This window comes from Gorilla gorilla, chromosome 10, assembly GCF_029281585.2.
Source record: "Gorilla gorilla gorilla isolate KB3781 chromosome 10, NHGRI_mGorGor1-v2.1_pri, whole genome shotgun sequence".
Lineage (NCBI taxonomy): Eukaryota > Metazoa > Chordata > Mammalia > Primates > Hominidae > Gorilla > Gorilla gorilla.
In genome coordinates this window covers 18,521,632-18,539,866 of record NC_073234.2, presented here as the reverse complement: position 1 = coordinate 18,539,866, position 18,235 = coordinate 18,521,632, and the positions used below count along the sequence as shown (strand labels likewise).

The 18,235-nt window shown below is 46.4% G+C and overlaps 2 protein-coding genes across 6 annotated transcripts in view; both read right to left on the bottom strand.

The window, feature by feature from the left end:
- The window catches only part of TULP3 (TUB like protein 3), a 50,483-nt gene extending 39,509 nt beyond the window's left edge, over positions 1–10,974 (bottom strand). The window contains exon 1 of one of the 2 annotated variants that reach the window (XM_019038260.4): positions 10,777–10,974. In XM_019038260.4, the coding sequence (XP_018893805.2) occupies positions 10,777–10,817 (41 nt within the window). In that variant the 5' untranslated portion in view covers positions 10,818–10,974. The remainder of the gene's footprint in view (positions 1–10,776) is intronic. The other variant, XM_063694568.1, reaches the window with a different exon arrangement.
- A 1,331-nt stretch (positions 10,975–12,305) lies between these two features.
- The window catches only part of RHNO1 (RAD9-HUS1-RAD1 interacting nuclear orphan 1), a 13,015-nt gene continuing 7,085 nt past the window's right edge, over positions 12,306–18,235 (bottom strand). For 2 of the 4 annotated variants that reach the window (XM_063694569.1, XM_019038256.3), the window contains exons 2-3: positions 16,187–16,438; positions 12,306–13,877 (exon numbers count right to left, since the gene is read on the bottom strand). In XM_063694569.1, coding sequence (XP_063550639.1) covers positions 13,329–13,877; positions 16,187–16,354 — 717 coding nt within the window. In that variant the 5' untranslated portion in view covers positions 16,355–16,438 and the 3' untranslated portion in view covers positions 12,306–13,328. The remainder of the gene's footprint in view (positions 13,878–16,186; positions 16,439–18,235) is intronic. The other 2 variants (XM_019038259.4, XM_019038258.4) reach the window with 2 other exon arrangements.

Genomic DNA, 18,235 nt, shown 5'->3' with positions numbered 1-18,235 from the left:
CAAGATACTGTTATGAAAATTAGAAGGCAAGCCACAAACTAGGGAAAATATTTGTGAAACATATATCCAACAAAAAATTTATATTTAGAATCTAAAGAACTCTTACAGATTTATTAAGACAAACAACCTAACTAAAAATTGAAGCCAGGCACGGTAGCTCACGCCTGTAATCCCAGCACTTTGGGAGGCTGAGACGGGCAGATAACTTGAGGCCAGGAGCTGGAGACCAGCCTGGCCAACATGGTGAAATCCCATCTCTACTAAAAATACAAAAAATAAGCCAGGTGTGGTTGTGCTTGCCTGTATTCCCGGCTACTCAAGAGGCTGAGGCAGGAGAATCGCTTGAACCCGGGAGGCGGAAGTTGCAGTGAGCTGAGATCACGCCACTGCACTCCAGCCTGGGCAACAGAGTGATACTCTGTCTCAAAAAATAAAATAAAACAAAATAAAAATTGGGCAAAAAGCCTAGGCAATATAAGGAGGCCCTGTCTCTACCAAAAAAAAGAAAGAAAGAAAGAAAGAAAAAAATCAAATTAGCCAGGTGTGGTGGAGCGTTCCGGTGGTCCCAGCTACTTGAGGAGAATGAGGCAGGAGGATTGCTTGAGTCAGGAAGGTCAAGGCTGCAGTAAGCCGTGATTGTGCCACTGCACTCCAGCCTGGGGAACAGAGACCCTTTCTCAAAAAAAAGAGGCGGGGGGAGGGGGCCCAAAATATTCACAAAAGAACTTTTCCGAATGGGCAATAAGCACATGAAAAGATACCCAATATGATTAGTCATTAGGTAAGTGTGTACTGAAACCACAACATGGCCAGGCACAGTGGCTCACGCCTGTAATCCCAGCACTTTAAGAGGCAAGAGGATCGCGTGAGCCCAGGAGCTCAAGACCAGCCTGGGCAACATGGTGAAACCGTCTCTACAAAAAAAAAAAAGTATTTCGGCTTGGTTGTGCATGCCTATAGTTCCAGCCACTTGGGAGGCTGAGGTGGGAGGATTGCTTGAGCCCAGGAGGTTGAGCTATCGTCACACCGCCACACTCCAGCCAGGGTGAGAGAGCAAGACACTCTCAAAAAACAAAAAATAAAAATAAAATAACTGTAAGTAGGAAAAAAAAAACTATCTGCAAGGTCTACAGGAATAGAAGAATTCCAGAAGGATATACACAAACTATTAACAATAGTTACCTCAAAGGTAGGGTGTTAAAAAAAAAAAAGTATTATTCAAAACAGATGTTTTTGAGTTTAAAAAGAGTACTTTATTAATTATACCAGGACATCAGCTGACAAGGGTAGCAGAATAGGAAAGCTTGCCATCTCCCTTAGGCTTTACTTTTGTAATTTCATAGACCCAGTCACCGATCATTATTCCCTTTCAGTTTTTGGACATTTAAATTTTGCACTAATAATCTGTTATTGATATATTGATGTTTATATAGGTTACTGTAGGCAACATTTCCAATCCAAGTGCTTCAAACAGCCTAAGAAAGTGCTTTTATGCTGTAAATGAAATTGAGGAGAAAGGAGGAAAGTACGGTACAGAGACCATCTACAGAACAGTATCTTTAGAATCCAAGTTTTTTTGTTTTTGTTTCTGAGACAGAGTCTTGCTCTGTCGCTAGGCTGGAGTACAGTGGCGTGATCTTGGCTCCCTACAACCTCTTCCTCCCAGGTTCAAGCTATTCTCCTGCCTCAGCCTCCCCTGTAGCTGGGACCACAGGAGTGCGACCACGCCTGGTTAATTTTTTATTTTTTTTGTATTTTTAGTAGAGACGGGGTTTCAACACATTGGCCAGGCTAGTCTCGAACTCGTGATCTCAGGTGATGCGCCTGCCTCAACCTCCCAAAGTGCTGGGATTACAGATGTGAGCCACCACGGCCGTCTCCAAGTTTTGTTTTGTTTTGTTTTGTTTTTTGAGACGGAGTCTCGCTGTGTCGCCCAGGCTGGAGTGCAGTGGCATGAGCTCTGCTCACTGCAAGCTCTGCCTCCTGGGTTCATGCCATTCTCCTGCCTCAGCCTCCCGAGTAACGAGGACTACAGGCACCTGCCACCACACCCAGCTAATTTTTTGTATTTTTAGTAGAGACAGGGTTTCACTGTGTTAGCCAGGATGGTCTCGAACTCCTGACCTCGTGATCCGCCCACCTTGGCCTCCCAAAGTGCTGGGATTACAGGCGTGAGCCACCACGCCCGGCCCCCGTCTCCAAGTTTTATCTTGAAAATTAAATTCTGGGTTTTATTCCATAAGGTAACGGGTTCCATTTTAATATAAAAACAATCTTCAATGCTCTCTTAAATAATATTCACAGTATGAATAACTATGACCTTCCAGGAAAAAATACTTTTATGATTTAGCACAGGGGCTGCAAACTATAGCCTGTGGGCCAAATCTGGCCTGCCGTCAGTTTTTATACTGCCTTTGAGCTAAGAATGAATTTCACTGTTTTTTGAGACGTCGTTTCGCTCTTGTTGCCCAGGCTGGATTGCAATGGCGTGATCTCAGCTCACCACAACCTCAGCCTCCTGGGTTCAAGCGATTCTCCTGCCTCAGCCTCTCGAGTGGCTGGGATTACAGGCATGGGCCACCATGCCCGGCTAATTTTACATTTTTAGTAGATACATGGTTTCTCTATGTTGGTCAGGCTGGTCTCTAACTCTTGACCTCAGGTGACCCACCCGCATGAGCCTCTCAAAGTGCTGGGATTACAGGTGTGAGCCACTGCGCCCAGCCTATGAATTTCACATTTTTAAAAGGTTAAAAATACCTGAAGAATAATATTTTAAGACATGTAAAAATTATATTAAATTCAAATTCCAACCAGGTGCAGTGACTCATGCCTGTCATCCCAGCACTTTGGGAGGCCTACGTGGGCAGACTGCTTGAGGCCAGGAGTTTGAGACCCGCCTGGGCAACATAGTGAGACCCCTGTCTCTACAAAAAATTTAAAAATTAGCCAGGTGTGGTGGTGCACACCTGTAATCCCAGCTACTCAGGAGGCAGAGGCAGGAGGACTGCTTGAACCCAGGAGTTCAAGGCTGTTGTGGGCTACGACTGCACCACTGCACTCAGCCTGGGCACATAGTGAGAACCTGTCCCCCCAGCCCAAAAAGAAATTATCACTGTGCAGGAAGTAATGAATAAAAAGAAAAAAATCTTCAAATTCCAGTGTCTATAAAGTCTTATTGAAACAGACACATTCATTCACTTACCTATTATCTATGGCTGCTTTTGTGCTACAACAGCAAAACTGAGTAATGAGTAACTGGGACAGAGACTGTATGGCCCACAAAACCAAAAACGTTTGGTTAAGACCTTTGCAGAAAAGGACTACTGGCCAGGGGTGATGGTGCATGCCTATAGTCCCCGCTGCTAGGGAGGCTGAGGCGGGAAGATGGCTTAAGTCCAGGAGTTCAAGACCAGCTTGGGCAACAAAGCAAGACCCCATCTGAAAAAAAAATAATTAAAAAGGTCTGCTGACCCCTGGCTTGGCCTACATTAGTTCAAACTAATTGTAAATCCCCATTTGGAGACGTGTGCTATGTGGTTACAGCACAGTTCCCAGTACAACTTAACCTAGTAAAGCCTCAAGTTTCCTAATTTACAAAGTGAGGACAATGACGCTTAACTCAGAAGGTTATTGTGAAGATTAAATGAAACTTGGCTCATAGTAAGCACTCAAACTGCAACTGCTATTATTATCTTTTTTTTTTGAGATCTAGTTTCCGCTCTTGTTGCCCAGGCTGGAGTGCAATGGCGCGATCTTGGCTCACTACAACCTCTGCCTCCCATGTTCAAGTGATTCTCATGCCTCAGCCTCCCAAGTAGCTGGGATCACAGGCATGCGCCACCACACCTGGCTAATTTTGTATTTTTAGTAGAGACAGGGTTTCACCATGCTGCCCAGGCTGGTCTCTAACTCCTAACCTCAGGTGATCTGCCTGCCTTGCCCTCCCAAAGTGCTGGGATTACAGGCATGAGCCACCGCACTGGGCCTAGACTTTTTTTTTTTTTTTTTAAGAGACAGGGTCTCGGGCCAGGCAGAGTGGCTCATGCCTTTCCAGCATTTTGGGAGGCCGAGGTGGGAGAATCACTTGAGGCCCGAGTTCAAGACTAGCCTGGGCAATATAGCAAGACCCTATCTCTTGAGAGAGAGAACAAACGAGCATGACAGACCAACAGACAGACAGGGGGTCTCACTATGTTGCCCAGGCTGGTCTTGAGCTACTGGCCTCAAGTGATCTCCTTCCTCCTGCCTCAGCCTCCCTAAGTGCTAGGATTATAGGCCTGAACCACTGTGCCTGGGAAGATTTTTGTTTTACAAATACTTCTTAATACTACAAATGAATGTGTTACCTTAATCTTCACTTCAGTGAGAAGACTAATGATTTCATCATAATACTTTATCACCTTTCAAAAGCTTTCGAATGTTGGAAACCCAGAAATTTCTAATAATTTCCCCTGTATTAAAAAAATCTTTAGGCTGGGCGTAGTGGCTCATGCCTGTAATCCCAGTACTTTAGGAGGCCAAGGCAGGTGCATCACCTGAGGTAAGGAGTTCGAGACCAGCCTGGCCAACATAGTGAAACCCCGTCCCTACTAAAAATACAAAAATTAGCCAGGGTGGTGGCAGGCACCTGTAATCCCACCTACTCAGGACGCTGAGGCAGGGAGAACTGCTTGAACCCAGGAGGTGGAGGTTGCCATGAGCTGAGATCCTGCCACTGCACTCCAGCCTAGGCGACAGAGCGAGACTCCAAAAAAAAATTTAAAAGTCCAAAATTGTATTGTTATCGAAACATTGTTAAAATGTGTTGTCACTCTGCTGGTTGCACTTAAGTACAGTTCTACTTAGTGAATATTTAATACTGCCTGCCAGGAATTATATTAAATAATTTTTCACATATGATGTGTGATAATTTTCACGATAACCTTGACAAAGTAGGCACTATAATCTCATTTTACAGACAGATATGAAACTCATAGATGCTCTAAATGAATTTCGGGAGAAAGGAGGTGAACTCCTTTCATATGAGTTTCATATCTCTCTGTAAAATGAGATTATAGCACCTACCTTGTAGATTTATTGAAGTTTCTTCCTGCAAAGCTAAATAGCAATAATTTTATTTTTCCAGGAGCATATTTGAAAAATATTTCTTGCTTTCTTGTTACAGCCTTATTTTCTACACATCACAGGAAAGCAATTTTAAACTTACAACTATAGCTCATATTCTAAAGGTCAAACAGCTGATCAGTGAAATAGCCCGAATTCAATCACAAGTCTCACTCCCAATCTACCTGAATGTGTTAAACCGCACGATTGAACACGTGTATTAAAATGGTCAGCAGAGGCAGGAATTTCATTCTCTGGTATTTCAATATGTTCATTAAAAATGCCAGCTGACTTGCTATTTTTAGGTAGAACTTCCAAGCCAGTGAATGGATTTTTAAGCAGCCCTGGGGAGGAGTGCCCTGAATAACGACATTTAGGTCAACCATACTGCATATACAACAGGGGTCCCCTAAGATGATAACACTATATTGTCAGCCAGGCACAGTGGCTCACGCCTGTAATCCCAGCACTTTGGGAGGCAGAGGCGGGTGGATCACTTGAGGTCAGCAGTTCAAGACCAGTTTGACCAACATGGTAAAACCCCGTTTCTACTAAAAATATAAAATTAGCTGGGCATGGTGGTGCACACCTGTAATCCCAACTACTTGGGAGGCTGAGGCAGGAGAATCACTTGAACCTGGGAGGCAGAGATTGCAGTGAGCCGAGATCATGCCATTGCACTCCAGCCTGAGCAACAAAGGTGAAACTCCGTCTCAAAAAAAAAAAAGTATTCTCCCTGTACCTTTGCTATGTTTAGATATGTTTAGATACACTAATACTTACCAGTGTGTTCCAATTGCCTACAATCTTCAGTACAGTAACAGGCCGTACAGCTTTGTAGCCTAGGAGCAACAGACTGTACCACAGGGCCTAGGTAGGTAGTAGGATATCCCATCAAGGTTTGTGTACACTGTGACGTTCACACAACAAAATCCACTAATGACACATTTCTCAGAATGCATCCCCATCATTAACTGGCAAATAACTGTATAGAGTGAAAGAGTCGTCAGATTTCATCATGTTCAAACTGATAACAATTTCAGATAATTGTGGAAAGAGCTATTAACAAAGTATGTTTCCTAACTCAATTGACAAATAGGTTCACCTTGTCCAAATCCTAAATGTCAATATTCGAAGGCCATGTTTTTACACATACTGACACACCAAGAACACATCTGGCTTGAACAAAATATTGCTTCTGAGAAAAGACACATAAAGGTCATATGAGAAGTGTCAGAAAAGAATTCCTTTGACATCTATCCTTCCTCATCTAGGGAGAAATGTTAGTATTCTAGGCTCAGCTGTCCTCTACTTGAAAGACGGCCACAATCTGGAGCTAACTTAATTGAAGCCAGGGAATGAACATCCATTTCCTAGGAGGCCCACTTAGTAGAGACACAATCAGAGCAGGGAGAATTGCCTGGGGAGAGGGAGGCAATGAGAAGCAAAGGCTGGCCGCTGATTTGAGCATTCCCATAGCCCCAAAGAACGCTGCAGGGAAAACTATTTTAGAGTAAACCCCTCCTGATTTTGCAAGTACCACACAGCAAAAGCAAAAAGCATTCTTTTGACTGAACTAAACAAAAAGGCTATTTAAGATGTATGATTTAATCCAGAAGTTAAAAGAATGCATTTATTACCTGTAGATTCAAACAGACATTACTCAGAACTTAAGTTCGTTCTAACTTTTGCCCAATTCTCCCTTCTCAGGGGTTACATTTTCTCTCTTTGGGAATGTTATTTATTTTCGCTATTTCTTATTTTTATTTCATTTTATTTTATTTTTCAAATGGAGTTTTGCTCTTGTCGCCCAGGCTGGAGTGCAGTGGCGTGATCTTGGCTCACCGCAACCTCCGCCTCCCAGGTTCAAACAATTCTTCTGCCTCAGTTTCTGGAGTAGCTGGGACTATACACGCACACCACCATAACAGGCTAATTTTTGTATTTTTAGTAGAGACAGGGTTTCGCCATGTTGGTTGGGCTGGTCTTGAACTCCTGACCTTGTGATCTGCCCACCTCCGCCTCCCAAAGTGCTGGGATTACAGGCATGAGCCACCGCACCCAGCCTATTATTGAGCTTTTTATCTTGACAGATCTCTTTTGTGTGTGTGTGTGTGTGTGTGTGTGTGTGTGTTTTGCTTTTTTTGAGACGGAGTCTTGCTCTGTCACCCAGGCTAGAGTGCAGTGGCACAGTCTTGGCTCACTGCAACCTCCACCTCCCTGGTTCAAGCGATTCTCCTGCCTCAGCTCCTGAGTAGCTAAGATTATAGGCGCCTGCCACCATGCCTGGCTAAGTTTTGTATTTTTAGTAGAGATAGGGTTTCTCCATGTTGGTCAGGCTGGTCTTGAACTCGTGACCTCAGGTGATCCCCCCCGCCCCCCATCTCAGCCTCCCATAGTGCTGGGATTACAAGTGTGAGCCACCACGCCCAGCCTACTGTTTATATTTCTAAAGAGAAATCATAGCATATGGACAAACTACCGCCTGGGACTTCTTAGATGACTCCAGCTCACAAGGTCACACCACAGTGGGAAGCACGCCTTCAATTCTCAATTCTCTATCACTTACAAAAGGCCAGATAGGGCTCAAGTTCCAGCACCAGCCAACCCCTGTCATCTCCAGGGAATCTATATTATAAAATGCCTAGCCTCACCAAAGGTCCTGAGTGTTGTTTCAAATTTCACCTCCAATTTTCACTAAATATTTCTGATATAAGAAAAATAGGCCAAGCCTGGTGGCTCACACCTGTAATCCCAGCACTTTGGGAGGCTGAGGCAGGAGGATCACTTGAGACCAGGACTTCAAGACCAGCCTGGGCAACATAATGAGACCTTGTCTCTACAAAAAAATAAAAATTAAAAAAAATATTTGTAGTTAATAATTTCTCTATTTTGTTGAAAATAAATCTGCTTCATGATAAAAGTTACATAATTCCAAGAAAAAAAAAAACCACAGAAAACCTAAAAGTTGGTTGTTATCCTTACATTGAAAGGCAGTAATACAGAAAATTCTATCAATGTATTTCATCAAAAACATTAAACAGCCAGGCAGGGTTGGGGGGCTCAAGCCTGTAATCCCAGCACTTTGGGAGGCCGAGGCGGGCGAATCCCCTGAGGTCGGGAGTTCAAGACCAGCCTGACCAACATGGAGAAACCCCCTCGCTACTAAAAATATAAAAATTAGCCGGGCATGGTGGCGCATGCCTATAATCCCAGCTACTCAGGAGGCTGAGGCTGGAGAATCACTGGAACCCAGGAGGCAAGTAAGCCAAGATGGCGCCACTGCACTCCAGCCTGGGCGACAAGAGCAAAACTCCGTTTGGAAAAAAAAAAAAAAAAAACATTAAACACACAACCTGAAGCCCAAAAAGAAAAAAGCAAGAGACTCCCTCTTAGTAACAAAAGAGTTAAACAGTGATAGAAGTTGCACTAACATTACAGAGGGCAGGAGAAACATTTGGTGACTCACACATTCCCCTTTGATGTCAATTTTACAATTTAGGGCCAAGTGCAGTGGCTCAGGCCTGTAATCCCAGAAGTTTTGGAGGCCGAGGCAGGCAGATCACTTGAGCTCACTTCGACACCAGCCTGAGCAACATGACGAAACCCCACCTCTACAAAAAAATACAAGAAATTAGCCAGGTGGTGCCACGCACCTGTGGTCCCAGCTACTAGGGATGCTGAGGTGGGAGGATCGCTTAACCTGGGGAAGAAGAGGTTGAAATTAGTTGAGATCGCCCACCACATCCTAGCCTGGGCGACAGAGTGAGACCCTGTCTCAAAAAAAAAAAAAATTAAAATTAAAAGAAAATAAAATTTAAAGAGCTAGTTTCTTTCGGAAGAACAAGGAGGGGGCCAGGCGCAGTGGCTCTCGCCTGTAATCCCAGCACTTTGGGAGGCCGAGGTGGGCAGATCACGAGGTCAAGAAATCGAGACCATCTTGGCCAACATGGTGAAGCCCCGTCTCTACTAAAAATACAAAAATTAGCTGGGCGTGGTGGCGCGTGCCTATAGTCCCAGCTACTCAGGAGGCTGAGGCAGGAGAATCACTTGAACCCGGGAAGCGGAGGCTGCAGTGAGCCGAGATCGCACCACTGCACTACCGCCTGGCGACAGAGAGAGACTCCGTCTCAGAAAAAAAAAAAGGAAGGAAAAGCCTCTTGGTCCCAATTTCAAAGTCAATCCCGCATCCCTTTTTTTTTCCCCAAAAATCTGAGTCATATCAAACATCTGGTACTCATGAAATTTACTACTTTAAATTCATGGAATTAAAACTGAGCGCCCACAACTGAACAAATATTTTCTGAATTCAACCAGAGATGCTGAATACTAACCTTATCTCCCCTACCACTTACACCTGTAAATGTAGTTTTCTTCCTCGACTTGGGAAAAAAAAAGCACAGTGAACAAATTTCAGAGTGCAGCTATCACCTCAATAGAACTTGACGAAAAAGGAAAATACATGTTCTTTACCCCCAACAACTTTGTGACAATTTTTAAAAATGGTTTAAAATTGTTTAAATATCTACTAGTGGAAATATCAAACTAAATCCTTACACGTCAAATCATTTTTTTTTTAAGGTGACAGGATGTCACTGCGTTGCCCAGGCTAGCGAGCTCAGTGGCCCATCACAGGAGTCTGGAACTCCTGGGCTCAAGGAATCCTCCCTCCTCAGTCTCTCGAGTCGCTGGAACTACAGGCGCGCACCACCGTGTCCGGCCAAATTTTAATTGCTTGACTGATTGATTTTATTTTATTTTTTTTCTAGAGATGGGGGTCTCGCTATGTTGTCCAGGCTGGTCTCGAACTCCTGAGACCAAGCGATCCTCCTGCCTTGGCCTCCCAAAGTGCTGGGGATAACAGACGTGTTCCACGGCGCCTGGCCCCAAATCTTTGTCTTGGTAATGGAATAAAAAGCGGGGTAGACAGTTGGCGTGTAGGACTTAAATCCTCAGATGACGCCAAAGTTTCTAACCAATGATTTCAAACGGCTTCCCATTAACTTCTCATTAACCTAGCTAACAATAAAGTGACACGCTGAGATTTTGGATCCTTTTTTTTTTCCGAGGCTCTCCCTCTGGCAGAGAAAGAGGCGCACAAGCAAGGGGTGTGGCCCACTGGCAAATCAGTCAGACCATCCCGAATCAGGGACAAACACTGGAAAGCAGAGAGGAAAAAGAAGTTTCGCGTTTCCGCTCCTCGGACTCTGCTCCAGAATTCAGCTTTACCCGTCCGAAGCAGCGGCGTCAGAACAAGCAACTAAACATCACCCGCACCGCCTCCCGGGAGGGGCTGGGTCCCCTCTCGGCTGTGACACCGCCGGGCAGTGGCAGCTAAGCGGGGCCAGCGCCTCTCCCCCGAGGGAAACCCGAGGCCCAGAGGGGCCGAGGGAGCCCGTCACGAAAACTCCAGAAGTTCCTGAGCAGGGACCTGAACCAAAGGTCTCTGCCCACGGCGCGGGATGTAGTGCCGCCGCTCCACTTGAGAAAGGGGTCCCCACACGGGAGCAGGGCGAGGGGGTCCCCTCCCGCCGCCGAAACCAGTCCCTCCCTGAGTCGCCAAGTCCCGAGTCCCGCCCTCTCCCCGCAGGGCTCCCGGAGAGGACCTCCGCCTTCTCGCTTCGCCCCTCCGCCTCGCTCAGGAGGAGACCTGCCACGGCCCTGTCTGACCTGTCGCCGCTGGGACTGAGCCGGCAGCGCGAAGCCTCCATGCCCGCCACCGAGGAAGCCCCCACCACGTACACACTCTTCCCCGCCGTCGCTAGAGTGGCTAGGCTGGCACGCCGCCGCGTCCCGCCTCCTGGCAACCGCGTTCCACACTGTCGCCGCCGCCGACTGGTCCGTGTTCTCGTGGCTCCTGTCTCATTGGCTATTGCCGGGGCCCAACGATGCGAGAGGGTTGCTAAGGGGCGGGAGGCGAGCGGGAGTTAAACGCGCCTGCGCGGGGGCGGGGTGACGCGAGCGAAGGCTTGGTCCTCTGGAGCGCCTCGCGGGGCCGGTACTGAGGGGGAAGACTTTGTTTTTGCCTGGGCCTCGCCCGCCGCGCGGCCAGCAGGCGAGTCCGGTCAGAGGAGTCTCCTATACCCCACCAACCGCCACGCACGCAACGGCTCCTCGCACCCCCGCCATTTTTACCGAGCCCACCCAGAGCGCTTCCCGAGGTCTGCCCTGTGAGGATGTACAGACCTCTGCCGCTTCCCATTCTGGCCCCTGCCCTGATACCAGCGGCCTTCGTGGACCCCCTCTGGTACCCTCTCCACTCCCATCAGTCACTCCCAGTGAAACGCATCTTCCATAGGCTGGCCTTGAACTTCAACTGCACGGAACTTAAGCTTCCCCTACTCCAGCCCAAGCTTTTAGGTCATTCCTAGACCTGCTCTACAGACTCCCCTAAAGCACACGAGGGAATCCAGAGACTTTAATTTTTTGAGACAGGGTTTCACTCTCTCGCCCAGACTGCAGTGCGGTGGCCCAGTCTCAGCTCACCGCAACCTCCGACTCCCAGGCTCAAGCGATTCTCCTGCCTCAGCCTCTGGAGTAGCTGGGATTACAGGCAGGGGCCACTACTGCCTGGCTATTTTTCGTATTTTTAGTAGAGATAGGGTTTCACCATGTTGGCCAGACTGGTCTCTTAAATCCCGACCTCAAATGATCCACCCGCCTCAGCCTCCGAAAGTGCTGGCATTACAGGCGTGGGCCCGTCCTGAAGACTCTTTCCACCTACCTTTCTACCTCCTGTGGGCCTTCCTCAAACATCCATAGCCCACAGTGAGAGCCCCTGTCTAAATGTGTACTCGTCTCCAATAAATCCCGTCCCCAAATGTCAGTTCCTTTCTCCCTACCGACATGCACATTATAGTCCCTACAAAACATCCTGAGTCCTGACAAGTCACTGCACAAATGGCTTTATGGCGTTCTAAGGTCAAAGTTGTTTCCACATTGGTTTTGAACCTACAAGTTAGTACTTTAGGAGGCACACGCTGAGAGTGGACCGTTACACTGCCTGGGTCAGCCTGCACTCACTGCGTGACCTGTGCATGGTTCATTCTCTGCATCAAATTCCCATCTGTAAAATATACAGTAATCCCTGCTTGATCTAGTTGGGGCTGGACCTGACACAGTAGGTCCAGCTGAATGAATGCTAAATGAATGGGTTTAATGAGATGCTACTTGTCTGAGTAAAAGGCCGAGACATTCGGTTGACTGGGGAAGTCCTTCTGCATTAATTACAATAAGTAATACTCATTGAAAACTTTCCTTATTTACACACAGTTGAACAGTTATTCTAAGAAACCATTTTCCCACCCTATTTAATATTGACAGATTTCTTCAGTTAGAAACAAAAACTCAAAACACAAGTAATCCTGAAGAACTCATCTATGTCCCCCTTATCTCCCCTCATCTCATGTAGTCCCTAAAACAGGGCTTGCTGCCCTTTCTTCTTCTTGCCTTTTCAGCAGATGAGTCAAGGTTGCAGAGGTGGCAGTCAACCATAGAGTCACAGAGTTTGATTTTTTTCCATCCATCAGGTCATAGAAGCTGCCGCTGAGCCTGACAAGAGTTGGTACTCAAAAATGCAGAATGAATTAGTTTGAATGAGGTGATTAAGGATTAATGAGTAGTGGTTAAGGAAACAAAGACCTTTAGTGGATGGGGTAATATTGCTGTATTACTGACGGAAGCAGGATTCTCTAAAAAAACTTTCTGCAGCCATTTACTTACATACATTTTAAAGAGTTACTACAAGATATTTTAAAAATTTAAACAGTTAATACAAGAAAAATATGAAGTGAATAGTTCATGACACTAAACTGAACTGTTCATGACACAAAGTATCTTAGAAAACAAATCTCGGCTGGGCCAGCACTTTGTGAGGTCAAGGCCAGCAGATGACTTGAGGTCAGGATTTTGAGACCAGCCTGGCCAACATGGAGAAACCACATCTCTACTAAAAATACAAAAAAATTAGCCAGGCATGGTGGCTGGTGCCTGTAATCCCAGCTACTGGGGAGGCTTAGGCAGGAGAATCGCTTGAACCCAGGAAGTGGTGGTTGCAGTAAGGTGAGATCATACCACTGCACTCCAGCCTGGGCAACAGAGCAATATTACATCTCAAAAAAAAAACAAAAAACAAAAACAAACAAACAAAAAACCCTTGGGAATTGAATTCCTTTATGACTCCAGAAAACATATCTCTTTTCTATTGAGATTACTGATGGCAGTCAGCTTTTCACAAGGAATTGGCTTCTGCTCAGCTTCCCTCTCTCCCTGAGGTAAGCAAGCAGGTGCTGTCGTCTCCTCCATGTGACCTTTATTCCATACTTATCCTCGGGGGTGTCTTCAACCAGAACAGGTCCAGGCTCTGGGCTATTAGCAGTGCCAGGGTGAAGAGTGCAGCTTAGAAGGCTGTTTTCCTTCTGATCTTGGGGAATGAGTTCTTCCTTCACAGACGATGACTCTGGGGTCTGGATATCAGGTGGAATGAACACATAAGGTAAGCTCTGAAGTGCCTGCACTGACATGTTCCCACAGCTTTGGGGACTGAGCACTGGAACTAAGGGTCTTCTGGAAACATCCTTTTCTGATTCACTGGGGCACTCTCGGATTAAGGGGATCCCCAATGTCTCTGAACTGGAAGATTGCGGACTCTCAAAAGTTAGATGTGGAAATTTGGAGGTGGTGGGTTTTCGACTTGAGTGTCTCACCCGGTTTTGGTGTTTCTGGTAGGCTGGGAACAAGCTTCCTGCTGCTGTATCAAAATCAGGTGATACCTTAAAAAAAAAAAAAAAGTGAGGTGAGCCTAACTAAGTACTAACCTAAGAGAGGAAACTATATCTGAGGACCAGACTCTTAAATCGGGGTCTACCGTAGTAATGAACACAAAGCTAAAATAACTGTCTAATGGCATAATAACAGGAAGCTTTGGGCAAATTATTCCATCTCTCCGGCCTTCAGCTTCCTCATGTGTAGGAAAGGGGACGATGTCTCTTTCACTTCATCACACCATATGGATATAACTTTTTTCTTCCCCCTGGGATGGAGTCTCACTCCGACGTCTAGGCTGGAATGCAGTGGCACCATCTCGGCTCACTGCAACCTCTGTCTCCTAGTTCAAGTGATTCTCCTGCTTCAGCTTCCCGAGTAGCTGGGACTACAGGCGCCTGCCACCACGCCCAGGTATTTTTTTTTTTTTTTTTTGGAGACAGAGTTTTGCTCTTGTCGCCCAGGCTGGAGTGCAATGGCACGTCTCTGCTCACTGCAACCTCCGCCTCCCTGATGCAAGCGATTCTGCTGCCTAAGCTTCCCGTGTAGCTGGGAATATAGGTGCGCACCACCACGCCCAGTTAATTTTTGTATTTTTAGTAGAGACAGGATTTTACCATGTTGACCAGGCTGACCTTGAACTCTTGACCTCAGGTGATCCACCCACCCCAGCCTTCCAAAGTGCTGGGATTACAGGCATGAGTCACGGCGCCCAGCCAATTTTTATATTTTTAGTAGAGTCAGGGTTTCACCGTGTTGGCCAGACTGGTCTCAAACTCCTGACCTCAAGTGATCCACCCACCTCAGCCTCCCAAAGTGCTGGGATTACAGGCGTAAGCCACAATGCCTGGTCTAGATATAACTTATTTATCTTTAAACTTCATGAGGGTAGGGACCAGTGGTCTTGTTCTTGATTCCCAGCACCTAGCAGAATGCCTGGAACAAAGAAGGCCCTCAGTTAATGAATAGCCAACTCCAAGCATAGGGGGTGAGAACTAGCAGAGGACCTGGCATATAATGAATATTCAATAAATGTTCATTCCTACTCTCATCCACAGGATTCTGATGTTTAGGTTTCTTCCACAATCCTGTAGCAGGTATTATGGTTCTTCCAAGCAGTCCTGAATAAGTTACATTTATTAAATACTCCTAAGTCAAGCTTATGCTTTTGTCTGGCCCTTTTACTATACTACTTTCCTATTGTATAGTAGCTATATTCTCTTCCCAGGGTTTCTATTTTTTTTTTTTTTTTTTTTTTTTTTGAGACAGGGTCTCACACTGTTGCCCAGGCTGGAGTGCAGTAGCACAATCTTGGCTCACTACAGCCTTGACCTCCCGGTTCAAGAGATCTGCCCACCTTAGCCTCCCAAGTAGCTGGGACTACAGGTGTGCACCACCATGCCCAGCTAATTTTTCTATTAATATTTTTAGTAAAGATGGGGTTTCACCATGTTGCCCAGGCTGGTCTCGAACTCCTGGGCTCAAGCAATCCTCCTTCCTTGGCCTCCCAAAGTTCTAGGATTACAAACATGAGCCACCACACCCGGCCTCTCTTCCCAGGGCTTTTAAGCGGTCAAAATATGACATATGCTATTCTTATGGGGTTTTATTTTTCAAGGTTCAATCCATTACACAATAAACAGAGTATCTAGCCAAGTGCTCCACCTTTCACATGAAGTTGAGGGAACAATCTCATTTTTAACTTGTTCTGCCATTTATCTGGCATTCTCACCCAGCTAATGGGTAAAAAAACTTTTACACTGAACTCTTTCAGAGGAAAATAGGGGAAGAGAAAGACTCCAGTTCCAACTAACCCGTTCCTCAGTTTGAACTGAGAAAAGACGATGTACCAGGGAAGATGGCTGGCCACAGACAGAATACATTAACTCCTTGCCCCTACCCCCATGAATCTTATTCTTTGGAGTCCCTGGTTCAAGGGGCAGAAGAGTCAGCATTCTGGAAAACCTAACAGAGTAAAAGTCAAAGTAGGCCGGGCGCGGTGGTTCACGCCTATAATCCCAGCATTTTGGGAGGCCGAGGCGGGCGGATCACGAGGTCAGGAGATAGAGACCATCCTGGCTAACACGGTGAAACCCCGTCTCTACTGAAAATACAAAAAAATTAGCCGGGCGTGGTGGCGGGCGCCTGTAGTCCCAGCTCCTCGGGAGGCTGAGGCAGGAGAATGGTGTGAACCCAGGAGGCGGAGCTTGCGGTGAGCCAAGATCGCGCCACTGTGCTCCAGCCTGGGCGATAGAGCGAGACTCCGTCTCAAAAAAAAAAAAAAAAAAAAAGTCAAATAGTAATCCCATGGGCCTACCCAGGAAGTGATGGTGCTGTGGTCAATGGGCTTGCTGAGCACCTGTCGAGTGTGAGTGATGGGAAGCTGTGTAGATGCACAGCTGTGTTTGGGGCCCTCCAGTGGTTGTTGGTGGAACAGCAGCGGGGTTTTCTGGGAAGGCTGGCGGCGTTTTTTTCTGGGAGGCATCAACCGGTGAATGAGGAACAGTTAGTAACCACATGATGCTGTTAGCCTTCGGGTTGGGGGATAGGCTCCAATTCCAACCCATGCCTGTAGAGAAGAAACAAAAGCTGGGAGCAAATAATTCAGATGATTCCCCAGTTCTTCCTGATCCTCTGCCAGCCAATTCTACCATAAACCTCAAGGCTGTGGGGAGCACAGCCTCCTATACCTACAACCACCAAGCAAAACACAATATTCATATTCAACATTCATCTAACGAACATTTGTTGAGTATGTGCTAAGTGTCATGCTGGGTGCTGGGAATTTAAAGATGAATAACCATTTATTCAACAATCATTAACTGAGTGCCAAGCACTTGTAGTGATACAGAGGTCATCCCTGTTTCGAGGAGCTGAAAGTCTAGCAAAGGGAAACAGACATTTACAACACTGTATGAGAATACAGTGTGGTTCCATTCATTCCAAAGGAGGCTTTCTGGAAAGGGAGATACCTGACCTAGGTATGAAAGGCATAGAAGAAACAAAAAAGCAAGGAGGGCACTCCAGCCCGAGGAACAGTGTACACAAAGGCATGGAGACGAGACGGAGTATTGTGAATTCTGGGAATTACAAATTCAATGTATCTGGACACAGTATGAGAAGATAAATGGCAAGAACTCAGGATAAACATGGTGTCAGGCTGAGGTTAAAAAAAAAAATAGGTGACATGGCTGGGTGAGGGGGCTTACGCCTGTAATCCCAGCACTTTGGGAGGCTGAGGCAGGCGGATCACCTGAGGTCAGGAGTTTGAGACCAGGCTGGCCAACATGGTGAAACCTCGTCTCTACTAAAAATACAAAAGTTAGGCTGGGAGTGGTGGCTCACGCCTCTAATCCCAGCACTTTGGGAGGCTGAGGCAGGCTGATCACTTTAGGCCAGGAGTTCAAGGCCAGCCTGGCCAACATGGCAAAATCCCACCTCTACTAAAAATACAAAAATTAGCTGGGCGTGGTGGCACATGCCTGTAGTCCTAGCTACTCAGGAGGCTGAGGATCACTTGAACCCAGGAGACGGAGGTTGCAATGAGCTGAGATTGCGCAACTGCACTCCAGCCTGGGCAGCAGAGCTAGACTCTGTCTCAAACAAACAAACAAACAAAAAAGATTAGCCGGGTGTGGTGGTGCATGCCTGTAATCCGAGCTACATGGGAGACTGAGGCAGGAGAATCGCTTGAACCTGGGAGGTGGAGGTTACAATGAGCCAAGATTGCACCACTGCACTCCAGCCTGGGAGACAAAGCGAGACTCGTCTCCAAAACAAACAAACAAACAAACAAAAAACAGGTGACATCATATGAGTTTGGACTTTAAGCAGAAGAATTTGATCCCACCTGGCTTTTAAAAAATTTTTCACTCCAGATAATGTCAAATATATACTAAAGTAGACTGAATAATATAATGGACCCTGTGTACCAATCATCCAGCTCCAATAACTATCGGCCAGGCTAATCCTGACCCATCTACACCCCTAGCCACTTCTTCTATCCCTGGATTATTTGGAAGAAAATATATTTGGCCGGGCGCGGTGGCTCATGCCTGTAATCCCAGCACTTTAGAAGGCCGAGGTGGGTGGATCACCTGAGGTCGGGAGTTCGAGACCAGCCTGACCAACATGGAGAAACCCTGTCCCTACGAAAAATACAAAATTAGCTGGGCGTGGTGGCGCATGCCTGTAATCCCAGCTACTCGGAGGCTGAGGCAGGAGAATCACTTGAACCCGAGAGGCGGAGGTTGCGGTGAGCAGAGATCACGCCATTGCACTCCAGCCTGGGCAACAAGAGTGAAACTCCGTCTCAAAAAAAAAAAAAAAAAGAAAAAATATATTGTATCCTTCCCATTAATACGAC